General features: G+C 49.8%; 1 protein-coding gene across 1 annotated transcript in view; it reads left to right on the forward strand.

Moving 5' to 3' along the window:
* Window positions 1-6,237: 6,237 nt before the first annotated feature.
* The window catches only part of GALNT14 (polypeptide N-acetylgalactosaminyltransferase 14), a 100,904-nt gene continuing 93,183 nt past the window's right edge, over window positions 6,238-13,958 (forward strand). Inside the window, exon 1 of the mRNA XM_050316153.1 lies at window positions 6,238-6,388. Within this exon, the coding sequence (XP_050172110.1) occupies window positions 6,260-6,388 (129 nt within the window). The 5' untranslated portion in view covers window positions 6,238-6,259. The remainder of the gene's footprint in view (window positions 6,389-13,958) is intronic.

Genomic DNA, 13,958 nt, shown 5'->3' on the forward strand with positions numbered 1-13,958 from the left:
CAAACCACAATTATGGGCTTCAGTGTGTCTAAAGAACACAGTCCTGCAGCTGGCTAACGGGACTGATTTAGCATATTCAAAGTAACAAAAGAGTTTGGTCTGAATTCTGGCAGGGTTCTCCGCTTTCAGAGATGGATGGGGTGTGTGTGCACACGTGTGCATGCACAAAGGAGCACATATCCTTGGGAGACACCTGAGCAGCTTTTCTTCCCCTGTAGAGTCACAGCAGCATGGGGGTCTCGCTGAAACCTGTGTCTGCAGGGTGCCCAGGACCTTACAGGCTCAGGTGCTGCTGGCAAAGATTCACTTGCCCTGTGCTATGTTTGCTTATTGATTGTTTGCTGAAACTTGGCCCATAAAGCCCTCTGCTGCCTTTGGTCTCAAAAGCCCCTTTGTGGCCATTTGGAGTGGCTGCCATGGGTAGCTGATGCAGTGACCTGGAGCTAGAGAGCTTCCTCCAGCCAGAACACTGGAAAAATCAGGCTGTGGGATCAACAGCCATCACTTACTCACAGGATTTTCTGAGAAAATGGGAGCATCAGAGAGAGGAAGAGACTAACAACCACCAGAGATATCTGGAGACAGATAGGATCCAGAAAACTCAACTCTATTATAGCAACACAGAATCAGGGCTGGTCAAAAGCAACAAATGACCAGTGTTGAAGGTGGTCACAGTGAAGAGCACTGTCCAAGGGATCTGTTCTTGTGCTCCATAATATGTTCTCCAGCCACAAGCTGAAGTCAATGTGTCTCCCTTCAAATCTCCCATTGCTTTGGCCCTTGTTACCACACCTGCTTGTATTAGTGTCACTGGGCACCTAGCAATGCTGTGAGCTAGTGAACAGGCTGCATCTAATCCAGAGAAACCTGTGCTCCACCAAAGGGAGGAGGCAAGGACTGCGGAGAATGTGAATTAAACACAAGTGAGTGCCCACTTGATTGCAGTTGCTAAAGATGCAAGATGCAATACCTTGTGCTAGGCAAGAACTGCCCCCAACCCTCCTCTAGTCTTACTATGGAGAAGTTTTTGCATTTGTCCCAATGGTGAGGGAGCTCAGTGCTGCCTCATCCATCAGTGCCACACAAGCTATCCTGGAGGCAGGAATCTGACTTATAGGAACTGCAGGCAAACGCCTGGATGGTGCTGGTGCCCGTCTACTTGGGGAACAGCTTGTGTTTCTGCAGCTGACTCGATGAGAGCTTCAATTAACAAATGCTATTAAAGTAGCTCTCCTCTTTATTTTATTTTTTTTTAATGCATAGCATTTCCTGACAGCTCAAACCTTTAATTAACTGGAGATGCCATCGTGGAAAGTTTGCTAGAGAAGAATGCTTGTGGTTTAATTAAAAAGAAAAAAAATCTTTTATAGGTACTGGAAGAGATCTGCTTACGTCTTTAATAGTGGCAAAAAGCCTGCAGGAACTCTTCCATTTCCCTTTCTGACTGCAGCAGTAGGTGAGGAGGTGCAGAGCAATATCATCACCCAAGAGGAGAACGTGAGTGCTTCACAGCTTCATGTTTGACCCTCCAATTTAAGCTGCAGATGTAGGACAAGCTACAGTTCTGTTACCTCAGCAAGGAACAGGAAAGGAGAAAGCCAACTATAAAGTTTTTACTTTTTTTTAAAAAGAATTCTAACTTACAGTTCTCTTGGTATTAGGCCAGAGCTGTCTCTAACATCTGTGGTCTTCTCTAAGGGCACACAGAGAGAACATTGTTCACATACGCACTGGTCTGGTTTTTTTGGCTCCCATTGCAGCACAAAAGCAAAGACAATGCTTACCTGCCACAAAAATGTGGAATACAGTTCATGGTATCTTCAATAGCTTTCATGGAAGCCTCTCTTTGAGATGGTAGGGTACTGCCTGAGGTGGCAGAGAGCCCTCGCTGCCCTTCGCAACCCTGAGGGCTGTGTGTGACGGCAGCTGTGGCAGGGAACCACGAGCTCAGTACACACTTGCACCCTTGCAGCAACTTACCACAGGGCCAAGGCACGGTAGTGTCAAGTGCTGCAGAGGTGGTGGACCCCCATGGCAAAGCAACAATCTGTCCTTGCTCCTGTGCAAAGGACTTGCTGGCTTCTCCCCTTCCTCTCCCTGCATTGACTGGATTAGGAACAGATCAAGTGACCCAGAGGCTTTTTAAACAGCTACAGATCCAAAAAGCAAATTTGGTTCTAGTATTAAATATATACCTGGAAAAGTCACTGACATGACTGTTCACATTCGAAGCACAGCTCCACCCCTAGAAGAGTATCAAATGGTTTCTGAGTCATCTCTGGGAGCAGGTTGGGGCTGTTGGGGTGGTGCCTGGGCTAGGGGCATGTGCTGGCCTGCTCTCCTGGAGGCTCTGTATCCACGCTGCCACCTCAGCTGCTGGGTGACAAGGGACAGCTGGGCTCCTTCTGAAACATGCCAAAGCTCAGAACTTGCCAAAACAGCTATTTGGGAGCAGCGTGATGTGCTCAGCATGGTTAAATTCAGTGAGGGTAGCACACCTTCTTCCAGGGGTGGGAGAGAAACTTCTGAATGAGCTTCTTTCCCTGAGCCTGGAGCACAAACCCCATTGACTACTTAATGGAATCCATCACCCTGTATAACCACATATTACCACTCTGACCCTCTCAAAAGCTGATCTCTTATTTTTGCAAACAAACATATTCTTTCTGATATACCTGCTACTGCAAGCAGCACCTCGTCTTGGAGAAGGTGCACTGCCATGAACAGCAGTGAGAGCTGGGCTGCCCCAAATCGCTGACTACACCAGATCCTTCCCTGGCAGTGGAGCTCTGTGTCCTATAAGCCCCTTTTCAGCCAGAGCTCAGTGAGCCTGCTCCTCCTTAGAATAATTTCCCATGTTCAGTTGAGACTCCTCAGCATCCCAGCTCTGGGTAGATTTTGATCCTTTTCTCTGACCACTTCCTGAGTATATCCGTTTAAGCCCGTTTCAACTTTCTCAGAACAAACCACACAAGTATTTGTGATCCTCTTAGAAAAAAAAGCATGTTTTTTCTCTATGGATGGAGCATAAGATGTGAACCGAACTCAAACCCAGGAGTAAAAACTGCACTGAAGCAGTACCAAGCTCGTTTGTAGACTTGGTGAGATTAGAGTCCCTTGAAATGTGCTTTACAGATGCCCTTGAAATAGCAAGGAGAGCTACTTTCCCATACCACCCTTTCCTTAGGGGACCCCAAAGGGGCTGTGACCTGAAGCTGGGATTGTGAAGTCTCCTTTCCACTCAGAAATAATTTTCTATTTTGCTTTCATGAAACAATCACTTTCATCAGCTTTTCAATGCTGATACCAACAAATGCTACCCACCCATTTCTTAGACTATTTTTTTTTTTCTGCCTCTGGCTGTACTGCCCTTAAATTCTTTTCTGTTGGAAACAGATAATATGTTATGGACCTCACTTGTGAAGCATCTGAGATTGGCAGATGAAAAATTAGAAAAATGGGAAATATATGGGTCAATAATACAACAGAAGATTTTTTTATTGCTATGTTTTTAATGGAATTACAGTAGGATTTTTATATGAGTCTCTGAAAGTCTATGACTTCAAATAACTCTGAACCTCCAGATTTGTATTCTTGCCTTATTCTTGCTTAAATAGCCGTTACCATCATCTGCATGATATATCATCTGTCCCAGAACACAGGCACACAGTCAGGAGCAATATACTTCCTTGGAGACAGTGTGCATTACTAGAACTCCTCGAATCTCTTGCCTCATGGCGGGACAGCTGCACGAGTGGGGATTTGCTCAGTATCCCCCTCCTCGCTGGAGCGGCAGCAGTGCCAGCAGGGAAGCGTCAGGCCTCCTACCGTTCTTTGCTGGGCACAGCAGGTTATCCATCATGGCACCAAACCCTGCCAGTGAAGCTTTCCCTCAGCAGAGGGAGTTGTTTCTCAAGGTAATAAGAAACCATTATCTGATTGCATTTTTGTCAGGTATGTCCTATTTATTACCTTACCTGTAATCTAATTTGTAATGTATTTCCCTGATATTTTCTATACTTCCCCCCTATGTTTTTCCATAACTTCCACTGAAAGCCTGACCTACAAAAAAGACAAGGTTTTTTATCCACCAGCGATAACACCCTCTGAGTGCTTTTATCTGGAAAAGCTCTCCTGGCACAGAGGGAGGTTTGCTAGGAAAAGCTCAGCACCCTCTGCAAATGTTTTGGGGGAACCCTGAGTAACAGCAACCAAGGTCGCTTTGTCCCAGGCCAGGAGAACACCAGCACCTATTTTCTACTTGGGGCAAGATGATCTTTTTGGTTAGAAAGCCATTCCTGAGCCAAAGGAGGTACGTGAGAGGCAACAACCAGTCTGACCAACAGCTGGGATGGGCAGAAGGTAAAGAAGACAACTACAAACCACATGAAAACCACCACTGATGTACTAAAGCTGCTGAAAGCTGCTCAGGTGTTCCACCTTAGCTGTCAGGAAAAAGTGTGAGGCAACAGTTTGGGGAAGAGAGCAGACTCTGTAGGTCCTAACTAGGCTGAGCAGAGATGTCTCATGGTGGCAGAGTGTGATGGTCCAGCTGCCCTGAATGTGGGGCTGAGGAACATTGATCAGCACAACAAGTGAACAATGGGAACAGGTTGCATTTTCAGGCTGGGGTGGGCTTCCCATGTAGCATCAAGCTGCTGGCTCAGCAGGGCACGAGGGTTTTCTGCTCTCTTCCCACCTGGTTAATTCTGCTCCTGCCAGGCTGTGCTACTGCCAGTGTCATAAAACAAAGTTCAGCCTAAGCCTGCCTGCTAGACCTGGATTTCCTTGTTCTGGTAAAGGTGTTTCAAAGTCACACAGCTTTAAAACAAAGAAAGAGAAATGTCCCTTCTTGTGGATGCTAATGAAATTTTTATCTGGGCATCTTTCTGTGAATGTTGGGCCTGAGAGGCATGGATTATGTTAGAGGAGAAGGGCTTACGGAGCCCTGGAAATAAATCAGAGGAGGACAGAGGATGAAGATCACAAATGATAAATTAGCAAGTGACAGAAAACAACTGCAGGAAATAATAAAACCAGGAGGAGTGTGTGGGAAATGCATAGGAGAGGTTGTTTACAACATGTGCATCGGACTTTCCAGCATTTGACATCTTATCTCCATTTCATTCCATATGTTACTTTATGCAAGGTTTCCTGTTTTTATAGGGTTTGTTCTATAGTTTTTGTACTAACATGAATGGCTCACATCTGCTCCAATACTTAATTTATTCTCTAATGTCTTCTGCAAGGGTTTGCTCAGCTTGTGCAGTACTTGTCAGTGGTAAGATCTGAGGAGCAGTGTCAGGCAGGTGAGCAGGGATAGCTGCATGAGGCAGCTCGTTTCTGGGGTCCTACTCTGTGGTGGGTTTTTTTTTCCCCTTAGCGAGGTCTCTAATTCCCACTTTGGCTACCCTGTGCAGACAGGCCTGCTGTGCTGGGGCAGTATATGGAGCCAGCAAGGAACACCCCATGGGACAGGGATGACAGCTGAGGACCATTCCTGAAGGAGACCACGGCATGGCACCAAGCTGCTGCTGGCATACCAACAGCTGATGATTATGATTTTATTTTTTAAGTGTTCTTGACAGCTCCGGAGACTCACATCGTCTCTTCCAAATCCAGTAATTAAATTCCACCTACCTGAATTCCCCCTGCTGTTTCAATTGGTTAAATTAATCTTCCCATCATGTCTGAGCCTCCTCTGTGTGTTGTTGAACGGTGGCCTCCCCTCGCCCCGGAGCCGGGCGACGACCGGGACGGGGACCGACCCGGGCCAACTTCGCAGCGGCGCAGCCCAGACCCGAGCATCCTTTCGCGTGGAAGTGGCCCAGACCCACTCACGGTCTGTGGGAGAGAGATGGGCGTCCCCGATTACACACACACATTCCCCCCGCCTCCATACACCTTTCCCCTCCGGCTCCACGTCTCCGTCCCCGGGAGCTGCCTCCCGGACAGGGAACGGACAGGGCAGCGTCTGCTCCGCGGTTCCCTCGGGGGACCAGCCCGACGGTCTGCCCGCCGCACCTTTCCCCGCTCCAGCCCCCCTCCTCCCGGCGCCTCCTCCTCCTCCTGTTCCTCCTCCCCTCCCCTCCCCTCCCCTGCAGAGCATGCACAGCCCGGGACTCGCATCGCCGGCTCCGAGGCGGGCGGGCGAGACCCTCCTCCCCGACTAGCCCCGCTCCCGCTGCCCCGGGAGGTGCCCGCGGCTCCCCCGTGCCTCCTGCCTGTCCCCGGGCCGGACTTTTCCCTCCTCCCGAGGATGAGGCGGCCGACGCGGCGGCTGGCGCTGTCTCTGATGGGGGTGCTCTGGCTCGCCGCCCTCCTCCTCTTCTTCTTCGAGGCGCGGAGGAAGTTGGAGGCGGCGGAGCCCGAGGGACACACGCCGGAGGTAAGAAAGGAAGGGGCGGCGGGGCTGGGGCTGGTCGGGCGGGACTCGGGCGCGATGCCGCCGCTGCCCGGGGAAGAAGTTCCCAGCGGTTTTCGGGACCCCCCCGATCGCGTTCCCCTTAAAGTTTGGTGCCGGCTCTGTGCCTGCGTGGGATGGGGGGAGGCGCGGTCTGGCCCTTTCCATACCCGCCCGGTCGTGGCCCCCCCCACTGCCCACGGTCTCGGACAGTGGCAGCCACAGCCTCCCTCTCGCCCTGCTCCTTCGGGGGCTGTCGGGGCTCCCCCGGCCGCGCCGACCCTCTGCCCCGCTGCCAACTTCGAGCATCCCTCGCTCCGGACCCTGGGGAGCGGGAACACCGGTGCGCCCCAAGGAAACGAAACGCGTGGTTTGTGTCACGGGTGGGGAACCGGCGACTCCTTTCCCCCGTGGGTCACACCGTGTTTCCGAGCTCTGCCCCAAAGGAGAAGGGTGCGATCCTGTGCCCGGGCTGGAACGAGAGGGGAGCAGACGGCGAGCACTCAGGTGGTCCGTGGTTGGGGTACACGGGCTGGCCGAGTCCGGATAAACCGCTGCGGCTTTCCGTGGCTGGTTGTGATGGAAGAACTAAGCACGGGCAGGATGCCCTGTGAGTCCCAGCCTGGGTGGAAGGAGCGTGCGTTTGCACTCGCGCCTTTCTATGTCATATCTCGAGTCCCTGGAGTGCACAGGAGTGACAGCACGGGAGAGATGCGAAGAGCATCTCACTCGACACAGTGAGTGCATCAGAGGAGTTTCGCTGCCCATACGCTGCGAAAAGCAGGGGACCTGCCAGCAGCTTCGGCTGAACGAGATCCCTCTCGAGGTCCTGTGTCCTCTCCCAACGGCTGAGAGCTGCTGAGGGTTAGCCGAGGGTTAACTTTCCAAAGGACAAGGATTAAATGCTGCTCTTAGTTGTATTGTGTAAATCTTGAATTAGTTAATCTCGGTTAGAGCCCAGATCCTGAAAATACTCTGAGATTAGGGTTACTGTGGCAGAGTGCAAGCCCTCAGCCTCCTTTTTTGCACCAGTGACACCCAACATCGTTTGGCCCGTGACTTGTGACAGCTATATGTGTTCGCCACATCTTTGTAGAGTCTCATATGTGTCTGTCACCTCTGCAACTGAATTAACGACCTGATTGGGAAAAAAAAAGTCAGAACTCATAAAGCTTACTTTGATTTTTTCATCTTGAGGAATTATTGGTTTTCCATGTTTTTTAAATAAAAATGATTGAAGAGGGTTTTTTTCAGGCTTTCGGAAATCTTTCAATCCTAGCAGAGGGGAATGAATCTATGCAATTTCAGGCCCCAAAAATAAAATAATAATATATACATTTATTTATTTATTTAAGCGGGGGAAAGGCAATAAGTCACTGAAAGCAGAGCTAGAGGACAAATGCTTTCTTAACCATAACTAGGCTTTGGCAACAATAGGTTTCTGACAGAACTGCATTCTTAAAAATTGCGAAAGAAGACCTTCCCTGTGTGATGGGGGGCTCCTATATTCTCCTTGAAATGAACCTTGCTTCTTGATTAGTACCAGCTGCAGCTGAATTACTGCCATTTTTGCAGCCTGTTTGACTCTCTACTCCCATTCAAAGCTCCCCCCACCTCAGGGTGCAGGTTGCTTATGCTCTTATGGGCCAGTCTTGGCTGCTACAGTAGGTGAACTTCTCCCATCAGACAGGATCAGGCCCTGAGTTTTGAAGCTGCAGCTGCCAAGTTGCCATAACTCCAGCAATTTGACTGCTTAAATTGCCTCTCCTTCATTTCTTCCAAAATTCCATCAAAACAGTTGCATCCCCTTGAGATCCATAGAGTGCAGATTCTTTTTTGTTTTTTAATTCATTGCGTTTTTTGGCTTTGGAAACTGCTTTTGAGCAGTATGACTTGTAAGTTGCTTATGGGCATGGGGATGTGGTGTCACTTCAGTTAACACCTTTGAAAGGCTGCAGAGCTGACTTGGGTACAAGAGACAGGGATGCTGCAGTCCAGAGAGGAGCCTGGTGGTGTGTCCCATTGCCCTGGCTGGTGGGACTGGCTGCCACAGATGAAAACTTGAGCAGTTAAGAGTTGTCCTCCCAAATTCCTAGAGGTACAAGAGGAGGTGGAAGTTCCTAACAGCAGTGCAAACATTGTAACACGGCCACAGAGCAAATCCACATAAACTTTCCTGGCAGCATTTTCCAACGTGTTTCCCACCCCCTCCCCCACCTCCCTGCTTCTGCCTTCTCCCTCAGTTGAGCTGTATGTCTGTGAACATATGCACACCATGTATCATGCCTCATGTAGGTTTAACCTTTAGACCCTTCTTAGTTAGGCTCTAACTGGTCATGCTGCCTCCTGCCCATGCTTGTCTCCTGGCAGGGCTCACAGCACACATCCAGTGCTGGAAGGCTGGAGTTCCCAAGCTCCCGGCTGGCTGTGGCATGTTGGTGGCTTGCCAAGGGCCAGCAGCAGAGCTGCTGCCCTTGGCTGTGCGGGTGCCCATCCATCACTGTTATTTTTGGTTCTTTTCCCCCCCTTCATTTATCCCAAATACTCTGCAAGATCCAGGCTTCAGCTTCCCGAAGGATGGCTTGCGATGCTTTTCTTATAGCTGGAGAACTCAGTGTTGGGGTGGGCAGAGTCTCCAAGGACCAGGACCTTGGTGTGAGGGGTCTGATGCAGTTTTTGAGTCCTTCCTGCACCTGCTGACTTGTCATTTTGTGGTCACAGTGGAGGCAGGCATTTGGGGTGGGTCTAACACCACTTTGAGAGCTTTCCCAAGCTGCTTGTGCCTGAAGAGGTAGGCACAGCCCTCTGTTGTAATTCATTTGGTTTCACCTCCCCAGTTGTTTTGTTTTGGTTTGGTTTTTTTCTGTTTCTCCTTTAATCCATCTCTGTGGATCTCTCACTGCTGCCCGGGCGGCAGGCAGACTTAGAGGGCCCCCCTTTTTGCCAGCCCTTGCTCCCCTCAGTCCCTGTCGCTTCCCTTCCCTCCTTGTTCCTGCTGCCTGCAGCTGCTGGTGGTATGTGCCAGGGCGGTGGAAACAGGTTGAGGCTGGATTTTAGGGTGTGGGACTCCCTCGTGTGTGAGGAGTGTAGTAACCTTGCAGGACTGGTAGGGTATGGAAGAAAATCACTTGCAGTGTTTAGGACCATGAAATTGTTCCTGGGATGACTTCCCCAGTCCCTCTGGTGCTGTTTTTACTGCTGTCCCTTGAGGTTTGGGGATTATTGTTTTTTTTTCCTTTTCCAAAGGGAAGATCAAGCACTATTAGTGCTGTAACTCTTGCCCTTTCCCTGGCCTTTGATTGGCTGGGAAGAGTCCTGTGACTTGGCTGGGAAGAGGAGCCATTGGAGTGTGCCTGCCTCTGCCAAGGGAGCATTACCCAGCTAACCAGCTGGGTGCCTGGTTAGCAGCCATGGGCTCAGCCTACAGGGAAGCCCAGTCTGATGGATGAGAGTGTAAGGACATGGGGCTGGTTGGGGTCATGGATCAGCTGGGACTTGTGGATGCCTCCTGCCTTTCCTGCCTTTGGTGGAGGATTTCGAAATAGTTTTCAAGCTTTAATTAGTTCCAGCCTGTCTCCTTGTCCCAGCAGTTTTCCGGATGGATAAACCAGGACCCAGAGAGGCTAATTGAACTTTGTATCCTTGTGGGTCTTACTGACTCCAGAGGAATTGGAATCATTCAACCCTCTTGGACAATCAGGTAGCCAGTGACCCCTCTGAAGTAACACAGGGAGGAGGTGATGTGGCTTGGCATTGCTCTGGTAATAGGGGCTCATGGCCCGGTGCTACTGCCTGGCATGTCCCCTGCCCCCCCCCGATAAATCCCACTGTTCTGCTTTGGGTGGGGAGGGGGGGGGAGGTGAGCAGGGGGCCAAGGGAACATATAGGCTAATAACGTAATTACATTAAGGAATAATGAAGGGAACTGATACGAGGGATTAATTACAAGCAAAATCCCAAATTAATTGTGAGTAGTACATGTAGCTGGCTCTGCAGCGATGTTTTGCTAGTGTGCTGCTCCTGTGCCAGGCTGTGGCTGTGTGGCCTTGGGGGGATGCTAATAAGGGAGCAGGAGAGGAGTAGGTGGGTGACAACCTCTTGGTCATCTCATCTTCTCCACCTGGTGAATCTGTATCAGACCACAGTGAATGTTGGCTGTATAGCAGAGCCCTGCAGTAGGCAGGGGTTGGCAGGGAACTGGGCTCCCTTGCTCAGGGCCACCAGCATGTGTGGGAGGGCCAGGAAGATAGTTTCTGTTGGGTTTGGGTTTTTATTTTTCTTCATTCCCTCCTGCATGCTGGTTTGCTCCCTCTGATGGATGGCTAAAGCACAGCTGACAGCCTCTGGAGGGAAAGTGAGTCTGTCACAGGCTTGATTGCAAGAGAAAAGCTACGGAGGAAAAGTTTCCTTTATTAAAAAAAGTGACCTGTTATACTTGGCTTGTGTTAGTGTTTGCAGTGTAGCAACTCCTTTTCTGATTGTGCTCAAGTGCAGCTCCTGGGAGATGATGAGAGGCTCAGCACCCTTGCTGCCTACTCCAAGTGGTCTGGGGTGCTCAGCACCCTGCAGGGTCAGACCTCGATGCAGAGGGACCCTTGCCAGCTTTGTGCTTGTGTGTCTTGCACCAGCCTTGCATTTCCTTCTGCATCATCGCCATCTAGAAAGCCTCAGCACCTGGAGCTCAGTTGATAGTCTCCAGATATTAAATTCCTGTCAGTTTTATAGCAGCAGAGCCACTTAACAGATTAAAATAACTGTGTATCCTGCAAAAATTCAGATCCTGACAATTAAGGGATTGAAGTGGCAAAGCTGTAGGGAACAACAACAACAAAAAAGCAGTGCTTAATACCCAGGAAGCTTGTGTTGACTGGGACTTGAGACTTGGCTGGGGGCATGGATAGGTCCAGGATGTGAGAGAAGGGAAAACTTCTGTCATGCTTTGCTGCTGAATTCCCACCCTGAAATCTCTAAGAGCAAACTCAGGCTTTCTAGAATGTGCAGAGCTTTGGCAATGCAGGAGGTGGGGTGGAATCGAGTTCCTCTCTCCTGCTTATGTATTTAGTGATGGATAAAAGAGAAAACCATACCCAAGCTGTCCTCATCTGTGGGACCAAACGGGACAGGACTGGTGCATCAATGGTGCTGTTTCTCAAGCATTTGGTTTCCTTCTGGTGGGACTGGGAGAGAGGTTTCCAGCACCTCCTTGCAATACCTGTGCCCTTGTGGAGCAGGAATGGGGGGAGATAATCTTGCCAAAGTCAGCACCCAGTCACCTCGGCGACTAAAGCAGCTGTGGACAAAGGGTGAGCAGCGTGCCTTGTGCATCGTGTTTAATTGACCTGCCCACTGTGCATCAGGGCGCTCTCTGAGAGACCTGTGAAACAATAACCAGTCAGTGAAAACCCTCTTAATTTTTCACTGGTAATTGCAGTGAATGAATTTTGCCCCTGTTACATTCTGGCAGAGCTCCGTGTTGTAGCTGTGACTGATGGGGGCATAAATATTGATTGAACAAGGCTTGTTTGCTTTGCAAAACAGTGAGCATTGGGATATACAGGTGCCTGTCCTAGGTTGGTGCTTTTAAAAAAAGTATCAGAGAAGGAGGGAGAGGGTGCAAGGATTCTGCTTCTTTGTTGGTAAGAATATAAATAAATTTCTGTGCAGGTGGTATGTGTTTTGTTGACAAGAGGTGTTGAGCACCAGAAGAAGAAAAATACTTCTTATTGTGCTTGAGAAGGATAAAAAGAATTGAAAAAGTCCTGCTGCTTCAGTCTAAAGGGGTGTTGGAGGTGGTGATGCTCCCAGGCTGAGCTGGGCTCCAGAGTGTCTTGTAATCTGTTTTTTCTGTCAAGGTCCCTGTGGAGCACCCTGCACCTGGAATCACTCTGGGCTGCAGCATCCCTCAGCAGCTGGCGTGACATTGTGTGGTGTCTTCTGGTTGTAGCTAACAGGGAAGGGCTCAAGCCCTTCCCCTGGGTTTCTAGGAGGACTCAGCTCTGGCTCATGGCCCAGAGCCCTTGGTGACCTTTGGGGGTAAGCTTGACAAAAGCAACTTCTGTTTTTTGAGCAAGGAGGTGTCCAAAATCAGCTGTGTCTGGATGTCGAGGCTTCATGGACACAGCACGTATGTTGTGAAGCATCTCCACTGTTGAGAAACATGTTGACTATCAGGGAAGATGTGTTTTCCTATTTATCCTTGCACCACCTCAGATACGCACAGAGGTGGATTATTTACTCAAAAAAACTGTCTGTTTTCTCCTCGCTCTTCCTTTCCTTGATAAGAAAACATCATCCTGATTTATTTTGATGGGCTCATGGCCCAGGGCCTGCCTTGTCTGGGTTGGCTTCTTGCTCTGCTGAGACATCCCTTGTCCCTGGCTCTGCGGTGTGACCTGTGCCTCCCTACGGGCAGGGGCCTCAGCACATGGGGTGGCTGCAGGGTGAGAACTATAAATGGGAATATAAATGTGCCTGGGGAGGTCAGGTCTAAGGAACATTTATGGTGCTGTGACTAGAATTTTTCTGTCCCTCCTGAAGCTGAAAGGTTGGTTGTAGGCGTAGAGACCAGGGCAGAGCACGTGGGGCATGCTCTGCCGACCTGCAGTGGTTCTGCAGGCGTGAGCTGGGTGAGCTCTGGCACGGGAAGGGCAGTGTGGGGAGGGGCAGCCTTACAACTGACACCGATTTATAATCCTGTATAAGTGCAGGTGCAGCATTATTGTCCCAGGCTGACAAATCCCTGGGAAGCTGATTATGGGGGTATTTTGAACCAAGTGTCTTTCTTGAGTCCATGGATGTGTGCACTCCGTGCACACAGCTCATGGGAAGCTGCTTTGGCACCTCTGGGCATTTTTGTCTCTGCTCTAGTCTCCTTGCCAGTGGGAAAAGCGAGCTTGGGAGAAGTTGTGGAAATGCAAAAGCAACGCACCTCGTCTGGGAAAGTCTCATCTGTGAGGGCAGCCCAGAATTTGGTGCAGTAAAACCAAGTACGGGAAATGTATCTGTGGAGAAAGCAGAAGTAGGATCTGTTTAAGGAAGATGTTTTCATGGAGGAGTAATTACGTGTAGCCTAATGACAAAGGGTGCAGTGGATTGATTATTAATTGGAGTAGCACGAGCGGGAGATTGCTGGCATTAGCTCTGTGTTTCTTGCTGGTTTCCTCCTGCTTGAAGAAGGAAAGGGTGAGGAGCAGATGATGGGGGGGAGTTTGCTCTCAATCCACTTTCCCATGCAATGAAAAAGTCATTTCTCCCCCTTTCTCTCACAATGAGATGTTCAGATTTTGCCAGCGACACTTAGTGCAGTTGCTTACTAAGCTGCAATTAAATTGATTTTCCCACCCCCTTTTGCCTTTTTGTTTCCAAAATCTCAGCAGGGGTCAGCTTTATGGGAAGAGTGAGGCAAGGAGGAGATCTTGAGCCCTGTCTTCTGCTCCTCTAAATCAGTATTGCTCCACTCTTCACATGCATTTCCAAAGGAGCCAGGAAAGGGGGGGGTGCCTAGATAAAGGTTTTCCCTGTATAGCTACTGCTCTGGTGGGAAGGGCAGCCCTAG

This window comes from Myiozetetes cayanensis, unplaced genomic scaffold, assembly GCF_022539395.1.
Source record: "Myiozetetes cayanensis isolate MyiCay16 unplaced genomic scaffold, myiCay2020 scf2-11, whole genome shotgun sequence".
Lineage (NCBI taxonomy): Eukaryota > Metazoa > Chordata > Aves > Passeriformes > Tyrannidae > Myiozetetes > Myiozetetes cayanensis.